General features: G+C 38.7%; 1 protein-coding gene and 4 long non-coding RNA genes across 7 annotated transcripts in view; 2 read left to right on the forward strand and 3 right to left on the reverse strand.

Moving 5' to 3' along the window:
• Positions 1-27,326, forward strand: part of LOC133519600 (uncharacterized) — a 79,782-nt gene that overhangs the window by 25,058 nt on the left and 27,398 nt on the right. For 2 of the 3 annotated variants that reach the window (XM_061853627.1, XM_061853626.1), the window contains 2 exons: positions 19-171; positions 368-421. In XM_061853627.1, coding sequence (XP_061709611.1) covers positions 19-171; positions 368-421 — 207 coding nt within the window. The remainder of the gene's footprint in view (positions 1-18; positions 172-367; positions 422-27,326) is intronic. The other variant, XM_061853628.1, reaches the window with a different exon arrangement.
• LOC133519616 (uncharacterized) lies at positions 6,687-11,152 on the forward strand. The gene is made up of 2 exons (XR_009799643.1): positions 6,687-7,968; positions 10,818-11,152. It is a non-coding gene; the product is annotated as an uncharacterized LOC133519616 (long non-coding RNA).
• LOC133519615 (uncharacterized) lies at positions 13,068-16,956 on the reverse strand. Its single transcript, XR_009799642.1, has 2 exons — positions 16,690-16,956; positions 13,068-13,271 (listed from the first exon to the last, which is right to left on the reverse strand). It is a non-coding gene; the product is annotated as an uncharacterized LOC133519615 (long non-coding RNA).
• On the reverse strand, positions 17,936-20,401 carry LOC133519440 (uncharacterized). Its single transcript, XR_009799628.1, has 2 exons — positions 20,352-20,401; positions 17,936-18,228 (listed from the first exon to the last, which is right to left on the reverse strand). It is a non-coding gene; the product is annotated as an uncharacterized LOC133519440 (long non-coding RNA).
• On the reverse strand, positions 22,839-26,761 carry LOC133519441 (uncharacterized). Its single transcript, XR_009799629.1, has 2 exons — positions 26,702-26,761; positions 22,839-23,040 (listed from the first exon to the last, which is right to left on the reverse strand). It is a non-coding gene; the product is annotated as an uncharacterized LOC133519441 (long non-coding RNA).

A 27,326-nucleotide genomic window follows, 5' to 3' on the forward strand; every position in this document is an offset into this window, starting at 1 on the left:
AGTTCTCGGATATTTCAGGAAAATTTCACAGGAAACAAAGGAAACTTTCATTTTGGAAATGGAGAATTTCGATCCCCATACAAAAATATAAAAAGTTTCGGAAATTTTTCCATGTGAAAACTTGGAAATTTTGGAAACTTTCCGACGGCGGCGGCGCATCAGTAGGCATAGGTATGTAACGCATATGATATATTGATCCTTTTGAAGTTTTATCAATTTGCCTGGTCGTCTAGTCATATTACAAGTAAGTTGCAGGCGTCCATGGACTGCGATTCTGCTGACCGTCAGGCGGGCTGTATGCTTATTTGCCACCGTCGTGGTATAAAAAAAAGTTATATGCTTATGCATCATTTTCGTTTCATTTCAGGTCCACTAACTAGAAGAGGAGTATCTTTTAATGGTGGATCAACTGAAGTTACAAGTTAGTGCCCTTTTAAAATTGTTTTATATTTTAATACATCTTCTTCTTCTTCCTCGCGTTGTCCCGGCATTTTGCCACGGCTCATGGGAGCCTGGGGTCCGCTTGACAACTAATCCCAAGATTTGGCGTAGACACTAGTTTTTACGAAAGCGACTGCCATCTTCATATCATATCATCATATTTTAATACAGATGCTCAAAAAGTGCTACTTTACGTATCTGTTTAGAGTTCGCGAAGTATGTTTTTGCGAACTAGTTGTTTTTACTTTTTCAACTTTTTAAAATTTAATTCTGATTGTAATCCATACGTCCACACCAAAGAGTTTGAATGTTCAAAAACTTTATTTTTTTCTCCTATAGATATTTCTTACTTACAAAAAATATTATTACAAGATATAAAACACATATTTATTTGTTATTACATAAATAAAACGTTACAGAATACAATATTTCACAAAAAAACTTATATTATTATTTGGCTGAATGGAACTATCATTGCCACGGTGTTTGTCGGAAACAGAACAAAATAAAACTTAAAACGAAAAACCGGGGCCCGCGATCACTCAAAATTTAGTTCGAGCAAAATAATTTTGCTTAAATTGCAACAGTGTGAGTGTTTTTGTATGAAATAAGTTATTAATATAATATATGATTAACTTTTGCAATGTATTTATCATCGCTGAACGTAATACAATGCTGAATAATAAGTACTACCCAAGTTCTGGGGAAATTTCGTAAGTATAAGTGTAATACCTACATATGCCACCTACCTGTACTGTAAACTACCTAACCTACATATGTAACCAACAATTGTTGTGATTTTTTTTTTTTGAAAATTTATTAAAAACCAATGATATTATACAACTATAGATAGGTTACACAGGAGCACAGAAAATACTTCCATATATATTTCTGTGTCTACGACGAAATCTGTTATTTTCGATGAATTTTGCATTCCATTCATCTTTGTCATACTCGTTGTTAAACATGAGCTTGTCTCTTTCTCTTTTGGTGAGCTAGCTCGTTAGTACGTGCACAGTTCTCGCTTGCCCAGATGCGACTAAAGGCAGCTGTGTACAATTTGTCACAAGGTAAGCGCTTCAATTTTAAAACGCCTATAACGTATCTTGTGTTATTAATCATTGTTAAAAACCGTCGTTCATGATACGTGCAAGTGTTATTACCTATGTACGAGTACTTATTATCCCATGGATTTTATTCGACTACCAACGGCTCATAATATAAAAGACATCTCGGGACTCGTGCATAAATAACACACTTTTCGCACTCGCCATAAATGTTCTATTATGTTAAGCCCCATTTCCACGGCGCGAGAACTTTCATGCCATACTCGATAGATATAATCAAAAGATTTAATTTGTGACCCATTTCGTACCTTGTCACAGTGACAATAGTATGAGGTCTCTAGCGACTTTCATGTTGTTTGTCACTGTGACAAAGTACGAAATTGGTCACAAATTAAATCTTTTGACTGTACATTGCTAACTACAGCTTCGAATGAATTGAATCGTTCGACCAAGTACCGCAATTCATGTTCATATTCCGTTATAAATAGCAAAGTTAGGTATGAACTTGCATTTAACACTAATCAATGTGTAAATCGGACCATATGGTTCCCACCATAACATTCTGACCCTTTTTTAGGGTTCCGTAGCCAAATGGCATAAAACGGAACCCTTATAGTTTCGCCATGTCCGTCTGTCTGTCTGTCTGTCTGTCTGTCTGTCTGTCTGTCTGTCTGTCTGTCTGTCTGTCTGTCTGTCCGAGGCTTTGCTCCGTGGTCGTTAGTGCTAGAAAGCTGAAATTTGGCATGGATATATAAATCAATAAAGCCGACAAAGTCGTACAATAAAATCTAAAAATTTAATTTTTTTTAGGGTACCTCCCCTACACGTAAAGTGGGGGTGAAATATTTTTTTCGCTTCAACCCTAGAGTGTGGGGTATCGTTGGAAAGGTATTTCAAAACTAATACGGGTTTTCAAGAAACATTTTTTGATAAAGTGAATATATTCGGAGATAATCGCTCCGAAAGAAAAAAAAAATGTGTCCCCCCCCCTCTAACTTTTGAACCATAGGTCCAAAAAATATGAAAAAAATCGTAGAAGTAGAGCTTAAGAAAGACATTAAATGAAAACTATAGCGGACATGATCAGTTTAGCTGTTTTTGAGTTATCGCAAAAAGTTTTCCCTTCATAGTAAAAAGACTTACTTTAATTAGGTACTGATTATGCAAATTTGCCTATTTGTTTAACTTCGGGTGAAAGGTACCGTTTCATCCCTTGGTTAACAATTTACTATACTTTAAGCTCCAGTTTAGCTTATTGTGACGGAAGAGTAACTACGGAACCCTACACTGAGCGTGGCCCGACATGCTCTTGGCCGGTTATTATTAATTTACAATACATATGGTGCTACTTTACCGCACTAGTGCGAAAATTAGCATATTACGTTACTATATCGAACATTTAAAGGGCCATATTATGGGAGTGTTTTAAATCGACACGAGTTGCGAATTTCCTATTTTTCGCACTTGTATCGTAATGTACTATTACAGTACATATGGTGCTACTTTATCGCACTAGTGCGAAAATTAGCATATTACGTTACTGTGTTGAACATTTAAAGGGCCATATGTACTGTAAAACGTTGTACGATACATGTGCGAATAGGTAATTCGCAACTCCCTTCGGTCGTGTTTTAATTTATCGCCACTCGTTTCAAATTTCCTATTTCTCGTACTTGTATCGTACTCGTGTACTATTGTCAACCAAAATTGCTTTGTCACCCAGCTTTCAGCTTAATCGGGTAATAGGAAATGGGTCTAATTTAGCTTGCAAGATTTGACCCGAACAAACATTACAGACTAACATTGCAAGTTAAATAAAAGCTTGTAAAAAAAACATTTTTCATTAATCACACCTAAGCTCAAGAAAAACTCTCAAAAATAACTCGAAGCAGATATGGCAATAGAAGTTCCGTTTCTAACGGTTATCATCAACAGAAATCCAATATTTTGTGACCAATCAAATGTTGGTTCCCAAGTAAGCGGTGTGATTTGTCAAAAATATTTACCACAAGATTTTCATTGGTCGATATTCGGTTCTGCCTCTTGGCGAGCAAGCTTTTAAGACATAGTTTAAGCGTAATTCTATGATTTATTTCCATGATTTCTATAGTTTTTATTGTGTGAAATCTAAATGCGACGATCATAAACCTATTGATTAATGATTAACACTGCACATTTCAAATCTAGATGTTAAAATATCCTCTCAATAGACTGCAAAAAGGGTTTGTTGTTTTTCGTTGGCAAGCACTCAGATTCACGCAAAATAGTTCAACAGTTTTGTTTTAAAGGGTGTCACACACGGCGAAGATACTACAATATTTTATCTTAAGATAAAACACATTACTTACAATTTGTATGAACTATCACAGAAAGCTAAGAACGAGATGAATGAGCACAGTGTCGAAAGATTTGAGGACGATAGGCGCAAGCCCCAACATGACGCAAAATAGAGAAAAATGGCGCAAAATGACACGGAGAGCCGACTTCAAACACTAGGATATGGGATGTAGGCTACGATAATGATGATAATGATGATGATTGCAGTATCTTAAGTTATCGAGCGATATGAAACTTTTATATTACGATGCCTAGCTATGCAAAGATGTCATCTTAAGATGCAAAATATATCTTAACCCTTTAACCAATGTTTTTTTCAAAGCAACAATTTAATAGTTTGGAAGTACGTTCGATCTAGGTTATTTTATTATTATTTATGGTGTATTTCCATCTGTGCTGCCCACCGGTCAGGGGGTGGACACAGATGGGAAGGATTCCTTTCCAGTTGTCCCCGCCGGCCACAGAAGGGAATGAATCGTTGGTTTATTCCAATTTTTTTATACAACCATTCATCCCCTTGTTAACCACCTTAGGGGGTTGTATTTCTCAAAATCGCTTATTATCTCTTGTATACAATATAAGTATAATCTGGTGTACACATAACAACTAGCGGTTAACATGCTTCTAACGATATCACATCTTAAGATACAAAATATATCGCTAGATAAAATATTACAGTGTCTTCACGTGTGTGACACCCTTAATATCAATAACTTCTACGATATTTTACTTAGTTTTTTTTATAAACTTGCTGAGTCCACACTGTTATTATGATGGAGACCAATTAGCTATTTTTCTTTTTTGCATTGAAATAGTTTTTTTTTTATTTGAATTCGCTTATAAATCTTTTGTTCCAGTGAAAATTGGCATAGGCTCGCGCAGCTCTGATGGAAATAAGGGTACAAATGTCATATGGCCCTTTTAAATCTGAGCTGCGTAAGGCTTGTACCCCTGGCTTTTCACATAGACACAGAAATAAGCAGGCATAGAGTGCTCACTCTTTACATCAGTTTCCTTAGGAAGGCATATTTTTTTTATGGCTCCTCTACACGATGGACCATCATAGTGGTCCACTAAGCTGCGTCAGCGTGTAGAGAGGGTAGTGGTGTCGGATGGCTTGTGGCACGGCGGGATGGCGATGAGATGGCCACAGTGTCGGTTTTTCGTCCGCACACCGTTTTTTGGACCCGGGTTTGTCCTTAAACTACGTCCAAAAGAGAGGTATGGGCAATGTGAATGTCATCTCGCCTTGTGTGGTAGGGCACAGCACAGCAGATGTCATTCCAGATCTAGAGCAGAGCCCAACTGGCTGCGGTTTTCTGTAAGGTGGAGGACCTTACAGAAAACCGCAGCCAAATAACACTTGACCCTACTCATAGTGTTGTGTTCCTGCCGGTGAGTAAAGTTGCCAGAGCTCAACGAGGGCGGTGGGGGTGGCGTGGTCGGCAACGCGCATGTAACTCCTCTGGAGTTGCAGGTGTACATAGGCTACGGAGACTGCTTACCATCAGGCAGGCCTTATGCTACTTTGCCATACTAAAAAAACATCAAACGTGGCCTAAGCATAGGTACAAATGCCAAAATCGAGCCTGTTTTATCTTATCTGTGACCCTTGTCATAGAGAAATAACTAAGCATAGAGTGCTCACTCCATACGTCAGTTTTCTTACCAAAACACTTATTATTTTCGTAGTTTTGTAGCGTCTAGTAGTGGACTTATCTACCGCTACTTGACACACGTGTCACCGTACATCATTTTGGAAAAGAGCTCATACTCTTCAACCTGCTGGATTGATTTCTATTAAACATTATAGTTAACAACCACCTTCACTCGCTTTCGTGTAAAAAATCCGTTGGAGAGCTACGATGCCAAATACAGACAGACATTGGCGTCAAATCTGACGCGTAGAAAAATAAATACTTGTTACGCAAAGTACACTGTTAAAAATTTAAAAATAAATAATCTATTATTTAGACAGTAAGATAAAAGTCAGTTAGACGTTTCTGCTCTGATTGACAAGTATCTATATAAGTTACCTAAAAAGGTTGACAAATGATTAGTTATTACGAAAATACTGATTGAAATCATACTCTATGTAGCGTGACGTCGTTTTTTCTCGTTCGTTTCGTCGAAACTGAACCGACAAAAAAAACTAACTCATCGAACCTACCAACAATTTCACGAGAATCGGTTGAGAGAAGAGGAGAACATCCGGACATAGGTACGAAAGTATTTTTGCCCAAGCTGAAACCTTCGCTAACGCTCGGTCGATAAAAAATGGTTCATATACCTACATATTTTGAACACATTACTTATAATGAAATCATCAGGATGTTAAGTCTGCAATTTGATAAATTCTTAATCATAAGAATCATAAACACGTACGTCCCAAAATGAGACTTTGCCTCCGACACAAGACAGAGTCACTTTTCTCGGTACTGTGCGATTTCTCGCCAATACCTAAGGGTCAACACAGTCATGTTGAATTTTATAACAAAATATAGTAAAATAAGAAAACTAGCAATTGATATAGACCCAAACAAACACGCACACACACACACACACACACACACACACACACACACACACACACACACACACACGCGCACACGCACACACACACACACACACACACACACACACACACACACACACACACACACACACACACACACACACACACACACACACACACACACACACACACGTCTGTTTTATATTAAGTACCCAATGCATCTCTCGTATCATAATATTCATAATAGTGTCTTGTTAAATTTTTTTGTAAATGAAAAAATGTTGTTATCTGTTATTTTTCTATAGTTTAACATACCTACTTTCTACATCTAAGTTACTGTAAATTAACCGCGTGGAAGAGCGGTGCTCTTAGCACAAGTGTTTTCTCACTTAAAAAGAGGCACCAGCGCAGATATTGTAATTTGTTTTTTAAGCTACTGAATAAAAATATTTTTATTTTTATTTTTTATTTTTTTATTATTTTTTTATCACAATAATGTGGATATTAAAATATGTGGAAATGAAAAAAAATACAGTACCTACCTAATTGAAAGCTTCAAACTTTAAGGTTTTTGTTTATTTAAAAAAAAAGTAAAGTAAGGGTACCATTCTTTTCCTTACATTTTAACCAAAAAATATTGATTTAAACTTTCACGATTTTAACACATTAACTTATACAAACAGGACTTACTCGCGTAAGTATTAAGTTTTAAATTTACCTCCGACGTTTCGAGGACGGCTGTTGTGTCCCCGTGGTCTCGGAGAAGACTCACGAAAATAAACGTCGGAGGTAAATTTAAAACTTAATACGCGATTAAGTCCCGTTTGTATTAGTTAATAATGCAAAAAATATTGTATTGCAAATGTAAACGCAATATTTCACTGACAAAATCGCAATATTCTTATTTTCCTTCCACCATGTCGCTCCAGCGATACCTGGGGCGCCCCACAGGACGTTCTCCTGCTAGGTGACCGGGTATAGTTGTTAGATTTGTAGCTAGCACTCAACGGCTTATTTTTTGTCCATGGTTAACTAAAAAGGCGCGTGCCACGACCTGCAAAAAAAAAGGGTCGTATAATTCTAATTGGCGCCTGAACGCGGGCTAGTCCAACGCTCAAAAAACCAGTGTAGGTGTGCTCTCCGATAACGAGATTGTTACGCATATCGAGGACAGATTTTAGTCTGGATCGGTAGCGTTCGACTCGCCGGCACTCAGTAACCGTATAGAGACCACACAAAAACTCGCAAATTATTTTTCCATTTGTTCATTTTGAATCTTATTTCAATTACCATAGGAGTTGTAATTAAATAAACGGTTAAATCGGCCGTTTTAGTTAACAATGGACAAAAGATAAGCCGTTGAGGGCCAGCTACAAATCTAACAAGTATACACAAGTGCCAGGTGCTGACACGTGATCGATTATTAATATAAATGTACAACGAAGGACGTATGTTACATTAAATGAATTAGCAACGGAATAACGCGTAGATAAAAATTACAACAAGTATTTTCAATACCATTAGGAAGGTAATGTATATAAGTGATGCGATTAGAATGCGTTCAATATTGTGCTGACAGAGTACACAATATGAAGCCCTTCATTATATGTAAGTATACAACGTTCTCTTTTGGATTTTATATGAATATAATAAATGTATTATTGTAATTCATAACTTAGCAAGCCTCTGTAAAATGTTGTCTCTTCCTAACAAATACAAACGTGAAAACGACGGATAGGGATAAATATATACAACGTGTTACACCAGCCACTGAAATTGGGGTGGGTACAAGTTGTGTCAGTCATGCTCAGGAACTTTTACTCGCGCGACTTTGACTTTAACCGCGATACAAAAAAAACCAGGCAAGTGCGAGTCGGACTCGCGCACGAAGGGTTCCGTACCATTATTTATAAAAACAGCAAAAAAATTATGTTAGTTGTATGGGAGCCCCCCTTCAATATTTATTTTATTCTATTTTTAGTATTTGTTGTTCTAGCGGCAACAGAAATACATTATCCGTGAAAATTTCAACTGTCTAGCTATCACGGTTCATGAGATAAAGCCTGGTGACAGACGGACGGACGGACGGACGGACAGCGAAGTCTCAGTAATAGGGTCCCGTTTGACCCTTTGGGTACGGAACCCTAAAAAATGACTTTCCCATACAAGATATCAATATCAGCCACTCAAAATGTATGAGAGAGTCCATTTTTTTTCGCGTTTTCGGTGTTGGTCTCATAGCCAATCACGTGCTTGATATTTTTCAGTGACTTCTATTATTATAATAAAATAAAAGTGACAACTGGTAACTACAGCTACCAAAATCATGTGAGTGGATAGTAAAAGTTGCTCAGTATGACCTATACAACGTGTACCCACCCCACATTCAGTGGCTGGTGTAACATGTATTTTTTAATCAAACTTTAAATAAATTAAAAATACTACATTACGATACAAGTGCGAAAAATTAAAACACGACCGAAGGGAGTGTTTTAAATCGACACGAGTTACGAATTATCTTTTTTTTTATACTACGTCGGTGGCAAACAACCATACGGCCCGCCTGATGGTAAGCAGTCTCCGTGGCCTATGTACGCCTGCAACTCCAGAGGAGTTATATCTATTCGCACATGTATCGTACAACGTTTTACAGTACATATGGCCCTTTAAATGTTTGACACAGTAACGGAATATGCTTATTTGCGCACTAGTGCGCTAAAGTAGCACCATATGTACTGTAAAATATATTATCGTTGCCCACGTCTAACGCTCATGTCGGATATCTACCCGCAACACCAAAGAGGTTGTTGCCGGTTTTTAAGATGGGAGTACGCTCTTTTCTTAAAGGTTTGAAGTTCGTATCAACATCGGCATCTCAATTTCACATTTAAACTATTAAAGCGTGCCCTCAGGGTAATTTCAAATAAACCCTATGGTTACCCAGCTCAGTCATTTAAAAAGCACAAAATCCTCACGCTACCATACTGTTTTGTTTTTTTTTTTTATACCACGACGGTGGCAAACAAGCATACGGCCCGCCTGATGGTAAGCAGTCACCGCAGCCTATGGACGCCTGCAATTCCAGAGGTGTTACATGCGCGTTGCCGACCCTTTAAAAACATGTACACTCCTTTTTTGAAGAACCCCATACTGTAGATCCTCGGGAAAACCTCGAAAGGGAGCTCATTCCACAGCCGGAGTGTCCGCGGGAGGAAATTCCTCTTGAACCGCACAGTACGCGACCATTTAGGTTCTAAGGTGTGAGGGTGAACTCCCTGCCGACGGCGAGCGGTGCGGTGATAGAAAGTGGCCGTTGGCATCATGTCAAACAATTCCTCAGAGCACAGCCCATTGTACGAGCGGTAGAACACACACAGGAGGCAAAGTCTCTCCTTAGACTTAAAGGTTCAATACCGCTTGTGAGTTTGGGATCGTCAACGATTCGCACAGCGCGCCTTTGGACTGAGTCAAAGGGTCCAAGCTGGCATGCAGGTGCTCCTGCCCAAAGGTGACAGCAATACTCCATATGGGGTCTGACTTGCGATTTATATAGCAGCAGCCTTTGCCCCGGAGTAAAGTATCGCCTCGCTTATCTTTGCCTTGTTTTTGCTGTATGTGTTATTTTTAACCGACTTCAAAAAAGGAGGAGGTTCTCAAATCGACAGATTCTTTTTTGGAAGTATGTTACTTGATATCTCCGAGAATCGTGATCCGATTTTCAAAAAATTTTTTTAATCGAACGGGTATAACCTAGAGATGGTCCCGTTGGCACCAAGTAGGGGTCTGATGATGAGATCTTGGAGAAATCGAGGGAGATCTATGGCGCTTTTGGTAATTTCTGAAGTCGGTTATATTTTTTGTTAAAACGTTTTTATTGATGTGTTGTCTGAATAAATGATTCCTATTCTATTCTATTCTAATTACATTAGCTTATTAGCTTGTTAGATATTTGCTGTCATTGAGTGAGATGTCGGTATCTTATATGGCAGAGCAATGTGCTAGCGATCCAGTGCCCTGAGTTCAAAGTCTCACCCAAGACCCGGACCCGGGTACGTCCTTAAACTACGTCCAAAAGAGAGGTATGGGCATTGTGAATGTCATCTCGCTTTGTGTGGTAGGGCACAGCACAGTGGATGTCATTCCAGATCTCGAGCAGAGCCCAACTGGGGAAGTACCTCCACCTTACAGAAAACTGCAGCCAAATAACACTAGACCCTACACATAGTGTTGTGTTCCAGCCGGTGAGTAAGGTTGCCAGAGCTCAATGAGGGGAGCGGGGTTTAGGGTCGGCAACGCGCATGTAATACCTCTGGAGTTGCAGGCGTACATAGGCTACGGAAACTGCTTGCCATGAGGCGGGCCGTAGGCTTGTTTGCCACCGACGTAGTATATTAAAAAAAAGAGTAATTTTTTTCACTTTTGAATTCATCATAAACAGTTTTTTTTTTTTTTTTCAGTGTTTCTGTTCGGGTTGTTTAGTGGAGTTCTCTCTGACATATTTATAGTGAGGACGGCACCGTCCTTGAGGCAGAGGCAGAGAATGCGTGGCGTGGCGGCAATAGAGAGTGCGAGGCATGACGTCAACTGATCGAGCTATAAAGGCCCCTATACACGATGGCCCAGCGTAAGCCAGTCTAAGGGACGCAGCTATGCGGTGGAATGAGATAGCAATATCACTTATTCCCTCTAACGCATAAATACGTCCCTTGGACTGGCCTGTGCTGGGCCATCGTGTAGAGGAGCCATAAGAGACACGCTGATCCATGTGTGACTAATAAACATCTACACTGTGTTTGTCGTTATTATTAAATTTCATTTCAAATAAATTAATAGTTTAAAAAACACTAGAAAAACACGCTTTTTAACCTTGAAACCTGATCGTGTTCAAAGTCCATTACGTGACCTTTCTCAGAAGTGCAAACACGACTATGATACGATATTCCATCATGGAATGCCAGTGCCAATCTTCCGGCTTCATCATAAGACCTTGAAACCTAATCGTGGTCAAAGTTCATTACAAGACTTTTCTAACAAATCCAAACACAGCTATGATACGATGTTCCATCATTAAGTTCCAGTTCATATCTTCCGGCTCCATCATCAGATCAGTTCGACAGTACCATATTATTGTATTGTCATCAGAACTACATACAGCTGCCAATTTTCATGACGCTACGATCCTTGAAAGATGGTTAAATTAGTTACCTTAGATTCCATTACATATATAGAGGTCAAACTAATAAAAGCGGGTTAAAAAGTATCTTTCATTTCATACATTTTGTCATATAGCGGCAGTGTCCATACAAAATAATACGGCTTAATATCGATGGAGTAGTTTTTGTATGGAGACGGCTACTATATGAAGGCACAGCTCTCCTAAGAAACCAGAAGGCCTGCCGAGAACCACTTTCGACGTGTTGCATCCCTGTCACACTTGCGTACGAATTTACGATTGCGACAGAGAGGCAACACGTCGAACGTGGTTCGCGGTAGGAGCTTAGCTGTAACCCTTTTTTAACCCTCTACGCAAAAAGACGGATGTTATATTATGTTTGACTCCAATGTCTGTCTGTCTGTGGTATCGTATCTCACAAACGGATGGGCCGATTTCGATGCGGTTTTGTTACGTGAAAGCTAGTTTTCTTGCGGCGGTTCTTAGAGTTTCATATTAATTGATCCAGCAGTTTGAAGAGTATAGTATAAGAGTAAGAGTATGGAAGGGGAAGGGACCATCTTCCCGTCCTGCCACTGTCTTCAGGGGCTGTTGGGGCTACCGGCGATACGTCTCAGCGACGCGACACGTTTTCGCATTATGGCGTGAAAGCCATCCGTGCGCGCTCCGCGAACATGCCTGCCGCACTACCATGCCTCGGGAGCCCCAACAGCATCCTAAAAGCGTTGTTATATTGGACGCGCAGGGCGGTGTACGTTTTTTGAGTATAGTTGATCCATAGACTGCAGGTGTAAACTGACTGACGGTATACCCTAAATAGAGTGATCTTTATGTTTTTGTTACACCTAGCAAATCTACGGATCAGCATATTACTCCTCACCGCCAGCTAGCTCATTTATGTTTATTAACAATCGCTGAATGTATTATTAGACCAATTCGAACGTGCACTGACAGTCTGACATCAAACCGGTATTATAATAATATTGGAATCAAACCAGTTAGAGTTAGACAAAGATAAGTCTGCAACGATTTAGATAGTACGCGCAGTGCACGTGTTATTTTGAACCTCAAACTTCTATGTAGTTATGACGTAAAAATAACACTTGCACTATGCTATCAAAATCCTTGCAGACTTGGTGTAACTCTAGCTGTCATTCGCGCGTTCATTCCGTTCAGACTTGTCCGCACAAGTATTAGTGCGAGCGAGACGCCCGAGTGAATTGGCCTGTATGTTGAGGCGACCAACTTTAGGAATCTGGTCATAACTTATCTATTCTAGCAAATGATAGTTTGCGAACCGCCCAATACTTGAGAGTGTTAGTAAATACAGTCACAAGTTAAATATGTGATTCTCAACTTCATTTACTGCCATTTTTACAGCAACTATTATTATAATAAGCCTATACGGTGTCCCACTGCTGGGCAAAGGTATTCCCCCTCGATTTCCATTCGTCTCGGTTTTGAGCAATCAACACTCAGAATACTTATTGGTACTTTTTCTGATTCGGCTTAGCATCGAATAATAACGACAAACTTAGTGTAGATGTTTATTAGTCACACATGAACTAGCGTAGCGTGTCTCTTCAGTTGACGTCATGCTCATGCCATGCACTCTCTGTTGACGTCATACTACGCATTATCTGCCTCTGCCTTAAGGACGGTGCCAGCCTCACTACCGGTGTCAACCCAGTAAACCAGAAGTCACAGAGAACTCCACTAAATAACCCGAACAGAATCACTGAAAATAAAAAAGAGTTACTGTTTATGATTTTAAAAGTGGAACGAAATGTGGGTGAGACTTGAACTCAGGGCACTGGATCGCTAGCCCATTGTTCTGCCATCTGAGCTACCAAGATCTCACATCGTATCAAGAGAGGTATGGGCAATGTGAATGTCATCTCGCCTTGTGTGGTAGGGCACAGATGTCATTCCAGATCTAGAGCAGAGCCCAACTGGGGAAGTACCTCCACCTTACAGAAAAACGCAGCCAAATAACACTTGACCCTACTCATAGTGTTGTGTTCCTGCCGGTGAGTAAGGTTGCCAGAGCTCGACGAGGGGGGTGGGGTTAGGGTCGGCAACACGCATGTAACTCCTCTGGAGTTGCAGGTATACATAGGCTACGGAGACTGCTTACCATCAGGCAGGCCGTATGCTTGTTTGCCACCGATGTAGTATAAAAAAAAACATAAGTACAGCAAATATGGGCCTATTGGAGGCACTCTAGTGACATCTACTGTCAGAGCGTTGAACTTCTGAAACAGTTACCGGAGTTCCAAGTCATATTGGAAATTGACCAGTAACGATGCGCCACGCCATACTAAATTAATTTTGTATAAAACTGAAACATCTGCGAACGATGATATTAAGCTTAGAAGTAATGACTTAAATAACGGATATAATATATAAACTAACTACCTAGCTTAGAATAAATTTAAAAGTGAATACAATTTTAAATACTGTTTATGTCGAAGACATAAACGTCAATTCTAAGTGGAGATACTTTTTGGGCGTTACCTTGGTATATTCATGCCTTGACAAAATAAATGACAACCCATGCTACAATGTCATTTATTTTGTCAAGGCATGAATTTGGAGTTACATACCTATTCACAAACGTCTGTTAAAGTTCAATTGAACAATATGTTGATAATTGATGAGATTGAGAAAGAGATTGAGATATTTCTTGATAATATTAAAATTACGTGTCACATAGTAAAAAAAAATATGCCATTAGACTAGATTGTCAGTCACAATTTAGAAGATTAGGTACATTATTTTTATCTTAAAATTAATATAATAGAATTAATAGGAACATTACTGTTCAGTTTTTTAGATTCTGAAAATTCAAATTAACAATCACTTCATTTTGACATAGTCATCCTAAACATAAATTAATTTATAGTGTAGCACGCTAACACGCTGATGTAATTAGAATAGAATAGAAGTTATTTATTCAGACAACACATCAATACAAATAACATATCCAATATCCAATACCAAAAAGTAACAATCTTCTTCTTCCTCGCGTTGTCCCGGCATTTTGCCACGGCTCATGGGAGCCTGGGGTCCGCTTGACAACTAATCCCAAGGTTTGGCGTAGGTACTAGTTTTTACGAAAGCGACTGCCATCTGACCTTCCAACCCAGAGGGTAAACTAGACCTTGTTGGGATTAGTCCGGTTTCCTCACGATGTTTTCCTTCACCGAAAAGCGACTAGTAAATATCAGCTGATATTTCGTACATTAGTTCCGAAAAACTCATTGGTACGAGCCGGGGTTTGAACCCGCGACCTCCGGATTGCAAGTCGCACGCTCTTACCGCTAGGCCACCAGCGCTTCCAAAAAGTAACAATGTATATGGTAAAAGAGTAACCGACTTTCTACCTAAGAACTTACTGTATAATCTCATTAACACTGAAGAAAACCATGTCAAATGTATGTCATTACTAAAAAAATACTACCTAAGCCCAGAGTAATGTATATTAGGTAGATAATGTTTAAAGACAAATTAAGTTTACTGATCACCTGTAAGAGCTGTCGTTGTAAATTGATTCTACTGTCTCATACATAAGGCCGATATTTAAACGATAGATACAACAACAGCTTCGACAGGAAAATATAACTAAGTATGTAATCTAATCATAGTATTAAGCAAACGCGGATCGGTCCGCGCGATCTCGCCAACTATTACATAAACCCTAGAGGTTTTCAGAAGTGGCTTTTTGTGTTAAACCTTGTTTCAAAATTAATAGTGAATAAAAAGAAAAAAAAACACATACAGCAAATACAAGGCAAAGATAAACAGAACAGTATGGTAGCGTGAGGATTTTGTGCTCTTTAAATAACGACTGAACTGAATAACCATACGGCCCGATTCAAAGAATGAGATACGATAACGATAAGTTCTGCAGGGCTATGATGGTTGGCTCTTTAACATTTGTCACTAAGCCTGTCACGTTCTAACAAGTAAGTAAGAGCGAAAGTGACGGGCATAGTGATAAGTGATAAAAATGGAACCATGCTGCCACCGCAGTAGGGCTAATATGGTCGGCTCTTTATCATTTGTCACCATGTCTGTCACGTTCTAACAAGTAAGTAAGAGCGAAAGTGACGGGCATAGTGATAAGTGATAAAAATGGAACCATGGTGCCACTGCTGGTTTAGATAAGTTCTCATTTAGATATCGTTTGTATGTCGTATAATTGACAGAAGCAGCTCGATTCAGTCAACCAATGTCACATTGACGTTATATCGTAGATAGATCTTACTGGGATCATAGCGGAATCGAAACAAACGTCAATTTTGACATGTCGTTTAGTTATCGATCTTTTAAAGATCCAAGGTCTTAAACGTGTTTAATTCACTCTTCAAATCGGGCCGATAGGGTTTTTTTGAAATTATGCTTAGGGCACGTTTTATAGTATAAATATGAAGTTGAGATGCCATACGACCTTCAAACCTTCAAGAAAAGAGCGTACTCCCATCTAAAATTCCGGCAACGCACTTACAACCTCTCTGGTGCTGCGAGTAGACAGACACCCGACATGGGCGATAGACAATTAGACATATGGGGACGATAAAATTAATACTTGGTTTATAGGCGTTAAATGATAGTGCCGCCCATGACAAACCAAATAGTAGGTCAAAAATCAACAACAAAATCCGAATGATGGACCACTTGTACTGTACGTGTACACTCTGCGACGAAGATCGTCTTATAGAAAAGTTTATTTTTCTGGTTGACATGGGTTTAGATGTAAAGCTTTGATGGGAAATAATAGGTAAAATACTAAGTTACAATTTATAATACACAACTGTATTTTTAGTAAGGTTTAACGTTTTTATAAGAATTTCCGCAAGTTAGTAAAAAAGCCGATTTTCATGATATTTTTTTACTTTCAATATTATTGAAGTAAAGGTTACAGTTAATTTTGAAACAATGTCAAGTAATGCAGAAGAATTATATAAAAAGATCTAATATAAATTATCTAGTTATAGTTTTACCCTAACTTTCATTTTCTTATTGACTGCTATTATATTGCACACAACTGTGTTTATCCCTATCCGTCGTTTTCAAGTTTGTTTTTATTATTAATTACAAATATACATATATTATATCCATATAAAATCCAAAAGAAAACGTTGTATACTTACATATAATGGAGGGCTTCATATCGTGTACTTTGTCAGCACAATACGGAACACAGTCGAATCGTATCACTTATATACGTTACCTTCCTAATGGTATTGTAAATACTTGTTGTAATTTTTATCTATTCGGTTTTCCGTAGCTAATTGATTTAATGTAACATACGTCCTTCGTTGTACATTTATATTAATAATCGATCACGTGTCAGCACTGGCACGTGTGTACCTGGGCTGGCTAGCAGGAGGATATGATATCCGGCGCGCCAGGTATCCCTGGAGCAACATGGCGAAGGCCGATCTGCGCGAACTCCGGCTGAATAATTTGACGACTGTTTTAGCCTAATAGTGACCGTGCATATGAAGCTGATGGTCCCGGCTTCAAATCCTGGTAAGGGCATTTATTTGTTTGATGAGCACGGATATTTATTACGGAGTCTTGGCTGTTTTCTATGTATTTAAGTATTGTATATAAATATATCGTTGTTGAGTACCCACAACACAAGCCTTCTTGAGCTTAATATTGGGCTTAGTCAATTTGTGTAATAAAAGTTATAATGTACTATAATAATATTTATTTATTATTTTTAAAGTAGGGAAGAATCGAGAAAAGTGACGCTGTCTTGTGTCGGAAGCCAAGTCTCATTTTAGGGTACCGTGCTAAGACAGAGATGTGACTTATTTGAAATACATTTAATAGCCTCTTTGAATGTCCCACTGCTGGGCAAAGGCCTCTCCCCTTGATTTCCACGATTCCCGATTTGGTGTTTCCTCCGGCCAGTTGTTCAGGAAGCTGTCCAGGTCATCCCGTCATCTCCGCCTGGGCCTGCCCCGTCCACGTCGCTCTACCGGCATCCACTTGGTGGCTATGCTAGCCCACCTCTCTGGGTGCATGCGGTAGACGTGACCGGCCATTTTAGCCTAGCGGTTCAAAGAAAATGCAAATACAAAATCAAAAATACCTTTTGAAGAGAACTTGTCTTTCCCCGGGACTCAAACTAACTATGCCAAATTTCATCTAAATCGGTTCGGCGGTTTAAGCATGAAGAGGTAATAACAGACAGACTCACTTTTGCATTTATAATATTAGAATGGATAGTCTGCATAGTATATATTAATAGGTATGGATATATAATATATATTGTTATTATATTGTTATTCAGATAATAATTTATTTTATTTATTATTGTTAGAACGGCGAACACGGTCATCGGCTTACGGCATTAGGAGTTGACTTCAAAGAAAAAAAACTACAGCACATATGTAGATGTTTATTAGGTACACACAAACGTTTTTTAACCTAACATGGACCGTTGTGGGTCTTGAAGAGCACGACACTGTGTCTGCTGTCACAATCCATCAGACACTTGCTGAGATAATTGCGAAAGTTGCTGGCACAGAACGGTTTGTACGGAGGCTGCGGCTTGCGGCAAAAGAAGCGGCATTCGGAATTGATGAAATCATTCAATTTGTGTTTATGCCTTAGCCGTTTCGGGCGAAGCCGAGCATCGGTCCTGATATAATCACCAATCAATCCGAATAAAATCACTGAAAACAATAAAAAAACGCTGCAGGAGTTGGTTCTCGTCAGGCCACCAGACCTTTGATATTTTTCACATCAACCTCCTAAGGCCCAGCTAAAAAACAAAAAAAAATCGAAAATTTTACAGTAAATTTTGATTCTACACTCTAGGAAACAAAGTTGGTATTGAAAATTTAACAAAATAAAACAAATCCAACTCTGTTCCAACATGATACTTAGCTAGAACATTCAAGTCTCATATTATGGTTTAGAATTAGTTTTCATCGCTAGAAGGTGTACTGTTTGCAGTGAGTAGAAGTAGTTTTTTTTGCGTAATTTAGTGTCCCACGGCTGGGTAAACTCCCCTCGCTTCTTCGACTCAACCCTGTCATAATTTGTACATTTCCGCCATCTCCTTTTTGGTCTGCGCGTACCCCGGCCAGCACCATCTATGGTAATCCACGGGTCCCACTCGGTAACCATTTTGGCCCACCGTTCAGGATGCATGTCACGGCAAACATGTCCAGCCCAGAAGTTACACATACATAATTTCTACTATAGTTCTTTTTTCTTTTAGTACATTATTGTCAATGTTAAGCAACACTACCAGATATAGATTACACGATGAAATTTAATCGGTGGTCAGAACCCCTAGTGTAAATTTATTCGATAGCGTGACGTGACATACGCGTTTGCGTTAAGTCTCATTTTGTATGGGATTTAGAAACAGCGCCAAGTGGGACATTTAGGGTTTAGGAAACTGAAAATTCCATGCAAAATTAGACTTTACGCAAACGCGATCGTCACGTCACGCTGTCGATTAAATTTACACTAGGGATACAGGAGTTGAAAAATATTAATTACCAACCTAAATGGAATTCAACACGTGAGATTTCATGCAATTTACTTCATCATCTAATTAATTACAGTCACTGATATCATTAAAATTAATAACCACTTTTATTGAAGGGAAGTAGGTGTACGTCAAAAGCCATCACTTCGGCGGGGAATTTAACAAATTAACATTGACAAATTGTCAGCTTATTACTTATGTCTTGAGTTTTTATGGCTGTTACTTTGGAAAGGTATCAGCGTTATTCGTCCCATTCGTTTTTCGTTCAATTCTTAATTTTGTCTCATTCTGTATTCATCACTGATTCTTTTTTCGTCTTGTTCGCTATATGTCCCTGTCTTCTTAAGTCCAATTCTATAATTGTCTTATTCTTAATAAGTCTTAATCGTTTTTCGTCACGGTCTTCCTAGGACTACGTCTTTGTTTATCTCTCTCGTGTTTAGAATCATTCGCACTTTATCTTTTGTCACTTTCGTTATTTTTTTTTGTCATTATTGGCAACTCGTTCTTTTTTGGGCATGTTCGCTACTCGTCCCTTACGATGTACGCCTTAGTCTCAACATCATTTTTCATCATTTTTGAACAGGGCTCGAACAATTTATACGGATGACGTATAAATGGTTTGTAGGCGGTGGGCTGTAGTAACTTTTAAATCTAAATTTAAATTGATTGAAACGTAAAACAGTAATAAAAAAAGTGTCTGTGTCAGCTCCGACGCACGACTGTAGTTTGTTCCTTATGAACGATTATAAAATACATTATAAATCAAAATACTACGAGTAAAAAGTTGGTCCAGTCCATGGTTGCCTAGATTTACAGATTTTAAAATAAAATCTAGGCAACCATGGACTGGACCAACTTTTTAATAAGGCAACCTATTACAGTAATATTACTACAAGATAATATAAATATTTGATATATCTATACGTATATCATACGATTAAACAACAAACATTTTTTTTTCTATGCAACCTATTTGCAATGTGTTGATGTAAATATTATCTATCATTTATTTCTTATCACAAATAAATAACAAATGAGGGTAGATATTCCTTATAACGTTTACGTTTATACGTATCGTACGTTTGATTTTACTTACCATAAATTTTAATATCCCAGGCTTATATATGAAAATCGATTCTTAAGGAGTAATCTCCAAAAAAAAGGTATCTATTGTATTAAAAAAATACTAAGAACCAACAAACAGATTCATTGGCACTATGCGTTGGATGATGTTTGACACGTGACGTCAAAAATATAAAAACAATAATAACAAAAACTTTGTGGTATACTTACATATAATGGCGAACTTCATGTCGTTTACTGAAAGCATAGTGAGGAACAAGACAAATCATTGCACTTATATACACAGTCACATGTGAGTAGCCTCCTAATAGGCCAATCAAATTAGATTTTTCGAAGAATTTCCGGCAATGGCCTGTGCTGGGCCATCGTGTAGAGGAGCCATAAGAGACACGCTGATCTATGTGTGACTAATAAACATCTACACTGTGTTTGTCGTTATTATTAAATTTCATTTCAAATAAATTAATAGTTTAAAAAACACTAGAAAAACACGCTTTTTAACCTTGAAACCTGATCGTGTTCAAAGTCGCAGCCAAATAACACTAGACCCTACTCATAGTGTTGTGTTCCTGCCGGTGAGTAAGGTTGCCAGAGCTCAACGAGGGTGGGAGGGGGTTAGGGTCGGCAACGCGCATGTAACTCCTCTGGAGTTGCAGGCGTACATAGGCTACGGATACTGCTTACCATCAGGCAGGCCGTATGCTTGTTTGCCACCGACGTAGTATAAAAAAAAAGTCCATTACGTGACCTTTCTCACAAGTGCAAACACGACTATGATACGATATTCCATCATGGAATGCCAGTGCCAATCTTCCGGCTTCATCATAAGACCTTGAAACCTAATCGTGGTCAAAGTTCATTACAAGACTTTTCTAACAAATCTAAACACAGCTATGATACGATGTTCCATCATTAAGTTCCAGTTCATATCTTCCGGCTCCATCATCAGATCAGTTCGACAGTACCATATTATTGTATTGTCATCAGAACTACATACAGCTGCCAATTTTCATGACGCTACGATCCTTGGAAGATGGTTAAATTAGTTACCTTAGATTCCATTACATAGTTACATAGAGGTCGAACTAATAAAAGCGTGTTAAAAAGTATCTTTTGTTTCATACATTTTGTCATATAACGGCAGTGTCCATACAAAATAATACGGCTTAATATCGATGGAGTAGTTTTTGTATGGAGACGGCTACTATATGAAGGCACAGCTCTCCTAAGAAACCAGAAGGCCTGCCGAGAACCACTTTCGACGTGTTGCATCCCTGTCACACTTGCGTACGAATTTACGATTGCGACAGAGAGGCAACACGTCGAACGTGGTTCGCGGTAGGAGCTTAGCTGTAACCCTTTTTTTACCCTCTACGCAAAAAGACGGATGTTATATTATGTTTGACTCCAATGTCTGTCTGTCTGTCTGTGGCATCGTATCTCACAAACGGATGGGCCGATTTCGTAAAAGCGAGTTTTCTTGCGGCGGTTCTTAGAGTTTTATATTAATTGATCCAGCAGTTTGAACAGTATCAGCTCTTTTCCAAAATGATGTAAGGTAAAGCAAACATTATCTTGTAATGATTCGTTTTTTCGTTAATAATTGCTCTAAAACCTTCAATTATTCCATATTCATTTATAATCTGTACACATTTTTAGACTTAAAACTAGGTGGACAGCATGTGGATCAGGTTCCAATAGTAAGTAATGGAAGGGAAAGGGACCATCTTCCCGTCCTGCCACTGTCTTCAGGAGACTGTTGGGGCTACCGGCGATACGTCTCAGCAGGGACGCGACACATTTTCGCATTATGGCGTGAAAACCATGCGTGCGCGCCTCCGCGAACATGCCTGACGCACTGCAATGCCTCGGGAGCCCCAACAGCATTCTAAAAGCGTTGTTATATTGGACATGCAGGGCGGTGCACGTTTTTTGAGTATAGTTGATCCATAGACTGCAGGTGTAAAATGACTTACAGTATGCCCTAAATAGAGTGATCTTTATGTTTTTGTTACACAGCATCTATGGATCAGCATGTTACTGCTCACCGCCAGCTAGCTCATTTATGTTTATTAAGTTACAATCGCTGAATGTATTATTAGACCAATTCGAACGTACACTGACATCAAACCGGTATTCTAATGATATTGGAATCATACCAGTTAGAATTAGACAAAGACAAGTCTGCAACGATTTAGATAGTACGCGCAGTGCACGTGTTATTTTGAACCTCAAACTTCTATGAAGTTATGACGTAAAAATAACACTTGCACTGTGCTATTAAAATCCTTGCAGACTTGGTGTAACTCTAGCTGTCATTCGCGCGTTCATTCCGTTCAGACTTGTCCGCACAAGTATTAGTGCGAGCGAGACGCCCGAGTGAATTGGCCTGTATGTTGAGGCGACCAACTTTTGGAATCTGGTCATAACTCATCTATTCTAGCAAATGATAGTTTGCGAACCGCCCAATACTTGAGAGTATTAGTAAATACAGTCACGAGTAAAATATGTGAATCTCAACTTCATTTACTACCATTTTTAGAGCAACTATTATTATAATAAGCCTATACGGTGTCCCACTGCTGTGCAAAGGTATTCCCCCTCGATTTCCATTCGTCTCGGTTTTGAGCAATCAACACTCAGAATACTATTGGTACTTTTTCTGATTCGGCTTAGCATCGAATAATAACGACAAACTTAGTGTAGATGTTTATTAGTCACACGACTAGCGTAGCCGTGTCTCTTCATTTGACGTCATGCTCATGCCATGCACTCTCTGTTGACGTCATACTACGCATTATCTGCCTCTGCCTTAAGGACGGTGCCAGCCTCACTACCGGTGTCAACCCAGTAAACCAGAAGTCACAGACAACTCCACTAAATAACCCGAACAGAATCACTGAAAATAAAAAAGAGTTACTGTTTATGATTCTAAAAGTGGAAAGAAATGTCTTGGGTGAGACTTGGACTCAGGGCACTGGATCGCTAGCCCATTGTTCTGCCATCTGAGCTACCAAGATCTCACATCGTATCAAGAGAGGTATGGGCAATGTGAATGTCATCTCGCCTTGTGTGGTAGGGCACAGCACAGCAGATGTCATTCCAGATCTAGAGCAGAGCCCAACTGGGGAAGTACCTCCACCTTACAGAAAACCGCAGCCAAATAACACTTGACCCTACTCATAGTGTTGTGTTCCTGCCGGTGAGTAAGGTTGCCAGAGCTCAACGAGGGGGGTGGGGTTAGGGTCGGCAACGCGCATGTAACTCCTCTGGAATTGCAGGTGTACATAGGCTACGGAGACTGCTTACCATCAGGCAGGCCGTATGCTTGTTTGCCACCGACGTAGTATAAAAAAAAAACATAAGTACAGCAAATATGGGCCTATTGGAGGCACTCTAGTGACATCTACTGTCAGAGCGTTGTCTTCTGAAACGGTTACCGAAGTTCCAAGTCATATTGGAAATTCACCAGTAACGATGCGGCATCTCATACTAAATTAATATTGTATCAAACTGAAATATCTGCGAACGATGATATTAAGCTTAGAAGTAATGACTTAAATAACGGATATAATATATAAACTAACTAGCTTAGAATAAATTTAAAAGTGAATACAATTTTAAATTCAGAGCCTTGAGCATCGCCGTCGAGTCGCTAGCCTATCGGTGTTCTATCGGATACATTTCGGGGAGTGCGCACAGGAACTGCACGATCTTCCCCTTTCCATCATCGGACATCCAGGCGTGGGGAGCGAATGCACCCGTTCGTGGTAAACATTCCATTTGTTCGCACTAAACGGTTTACCTCCTCTTTTTTGTTACGGACGGCTAAAGAATGGAATGCGCTCCCGCCATCTGTATTCCCTGATAAATATGACCTCGGTCTCTTTAAAGCAAGAGTGAATAGGCTACTACTGAACCGAAGAGCTCCATCTTAGGCCCTGTCTTCACTTTCCATCAGGTGTGACTAGAGCCAATCGCCGATCAGTTTTTTAATAAAAAAAAAAAAAAAACTGTTTATGTCGGAGACATAAACGTCAATTCTAAGTGGAGATACTTTTTGGGCGTTACCTTGGTATATAGACGTTGTAGCATGGGTTGTCATTTATTTTGTCAAGGCATGAATTTGGAGTTACATACCTATTCACAAACGTCTGTTAAAGTTCAATTGAACAATATGTTGATAATTGATGAGATTGAGATATTTCTTGATAAAATTAAAATTACGTGTCACATAGCAAAAAAAATATGCCACTAGACTAGATTGGCAGACACAATTTAGAAGATTAGGTACATTATTTTTATCTTAAAATTAATATAATAGAATTAATAGGAACATTACTGTTCAGTTTTTTAGATTCTGAAAATTCAAATTAACAATCACTTCATTTTGACATAGTCATCCTAAACATAAATTAATTTATAGTGTAGCACGCCAACACGCTGATGTAATTAGAATAGAATAAAAGTTATTTATTTAGACAACACATCAATACAAATAACATATCCAATATCCAATACCAAAAAGTAACAATGTATATGGTAAAAGAGTAACCGACTTACTACTCCCTCATATACTAAACACCTTACCTAAGAACTTACTGTATAATCTCATTAACACTACCTAAGCCCAGAGTAATGTATATTAGATATAAGTACAGAGATAATGTTTAAAGATAAATTAAGTTTACTGATCACCTGTAAGAGCTGTACGTTGTAAATTGATTGTACTATCTCATACATAAGGCCGATATTTAAACGATAGATACAACAACAGCTTCGACAGGAAAATATAACTAAGTATGTAATCATAGTATTAAGCAAACGCGGATCGGTCCGCGCGATCTCGGCAACTATTACATAAACCCTAGAGGTTTTCAAAAGTGGCTTTTTGTGTTAAACCTTGTTTCAAAATTAATAGTGAATAAAAAGAAAAAAAAACACATACAGCAAATACAAGGCAAAGATAAACAGAACAGTATGGTAGCGTGAGGATTTTGTGCTCTTTAAATAACGACTGAACTGAATAACCATACGGCCCGATTCAAAGAATGAGATACGATAACGATAAGTTCTGCAGGGCTATGATGGTCGGCTCTTTAACATTTGTCACTAAGCCTGTCACGTTCTAACAAGTAAGTAAGAGCGAAAGTGACGGGCATAGTGATAAGTGATAAAAATGGAACAATGCTGCCACCGCTGGTTTAGATAAGTTCTCATTTAGATATCGTTTGTATGTCGTATAATTGACAGAAGCAGCTCGATTCAGTCAACCAATGTCACATTGACTTTATATCGTAGATAGATCTTACTGGGATCATAGCGGAATCGAAATAAACGTCAATTTTGACATGTCGTTTAGTTATCGATCTTTTAAAGATCCAAGGTCTTAAACGTGTCTTATTCACTCTTCAAATCGGGCCGATAGGGTTTTTTTGAAATTATGCTTAGGGCACGTATTCATAGTATAAATATGAAGTTGAGATGCCATACGACCTTCAAACCTTCAAGAAAAGAGCGTACTCCCATTTAAAATTCCGGCAACGCACTTAAAACCTCTCTGGTGCTGCGAGTAGACAGACACCCGACATGGGCGATAGACAATTAGACATGGGGACGATAAAATTAATACTTGGTTTATAGGCGTTAAATGATAGTGCCGCCCATGACAAACCAAATAGTCGGTCAAAAATCAACAACAAAATCCGAATGTTGGACCACTTGTACTGTACGTGTACACTCTGCGACGAAGATCGTCTTATAGAAAAGTTTATTTTTCTGGTTGACATGGGTTTAGATGTAAAGCTTTGATGGGAAATAATAGGTAAGATACTAAATTACAATTTATAATACACAACTGTATTTTTAGTAGGGTTTAACGTTTTTATAAGAATTTCCTCAAGTTAGTAAAAAAGCCGAGTTTCATGATATTTTTTTACTTTCAATATTATTGAAGTAAAGGTTACAGTTAATTTTGAAACAATGTCAAGTAATGCAGAAGAATTATATAAAAAGATCTAATATAATTGATCTAAAGTTATAGTTTTACTCTAATTTTTATTTTCTTATTGGGGGGCGTCCATTAATTGCGTCATACGTTTTTGGCTTGTTTTAGACCCCCCCCCCCTCCCCCATGGTGATCTTTGGTGATATTTTCAGGACCCCCCCCCCCCCCCATCCAATATGACGTGTATTTTTTTCGATAACTAAAGAACAGTTTTCTAACAAATGAACCTAAGTACACGTGAAGGATAATAAGGGCGGAAAACTATTATTTTTATTTTATTGACTATAATACAGTATAGCACAGATGAAAAAAAAATACACGTGATACGTGTCCATACCCCCCCGTCCCCTGTGGTGATCATTGGTGATTTTTTGCTGACCCCCTCCCCCCCCTATACAATATGACGCGATTAATGGACGCCCCCTTGACTGCTACTATATTACACACAACTGTTTATCCCTATCCGTCGTTTTCACGTTTGTTTTTATTATTAATAACAAATATACATATATTATATCCATATAAAATCCAAAAGAAAACGTTGTATACTTACATATAATGGAGGGCTTCATATCGTATACTTTGTCAGCACAATACGGAACACAGTCGAATCATATCACTTATATACATTACCTTCCTAATGGTATTGTAAATACTTGTTGTAATTTTTATCTATTCGGTTTTCCGTAGCTAATTGGTTTAATGTAACATACGTCCTTCGTTGTACATTTATATTAATAATCGATCACGTGTCAGTACTGGCACGTGTGTACCTGGGCTGGCTAGCAGGAGGATATGATATCCGGCGCGCCAGGTATCCCTGGAGCAACATGGCGAAGGCCGATCTGCGCGAACTCCGGCTGAATAATTTGACGACTGTTTTAGCCTAATAGTGACCGTGCATATGAAGCTGATGGTCCCGGCTTCAAATCCTGGTAAGGGCATTTATTTGTGTGATGAGCACGGATATTTATTACGGAGTCTTGGCTGTTTTCTATGTATTTAAGTATTGTATATAAATATATCGTTGTTGAGTACCCACAACACAAGCCTTCTTGAGCTTAATGTTGGGCTTAGTCAATTTGTGTAATAAAAGTTATAATGTACTATAATAATATTTATTTATTATGTTTAAAGTAGAGAAGAACCGAGAAAAGTGACGCTGTCTTGTGTCGGAA

Source organism: Cydia pomonella, chromosome 7 (assembly GCF_033807575.1).
Source record: "Cydia pomonella isolate Wapato2018A chromosome 7, ilCydPomo1, whole genome shotgun sequence".
Taxonomy (NCBI): domain Eukaryota; kingdom Metazoa; phylum Arthropoda; class Insecta; order Lepidoptera; family Tortricidae; genus Cydia; species Cydia pomonella.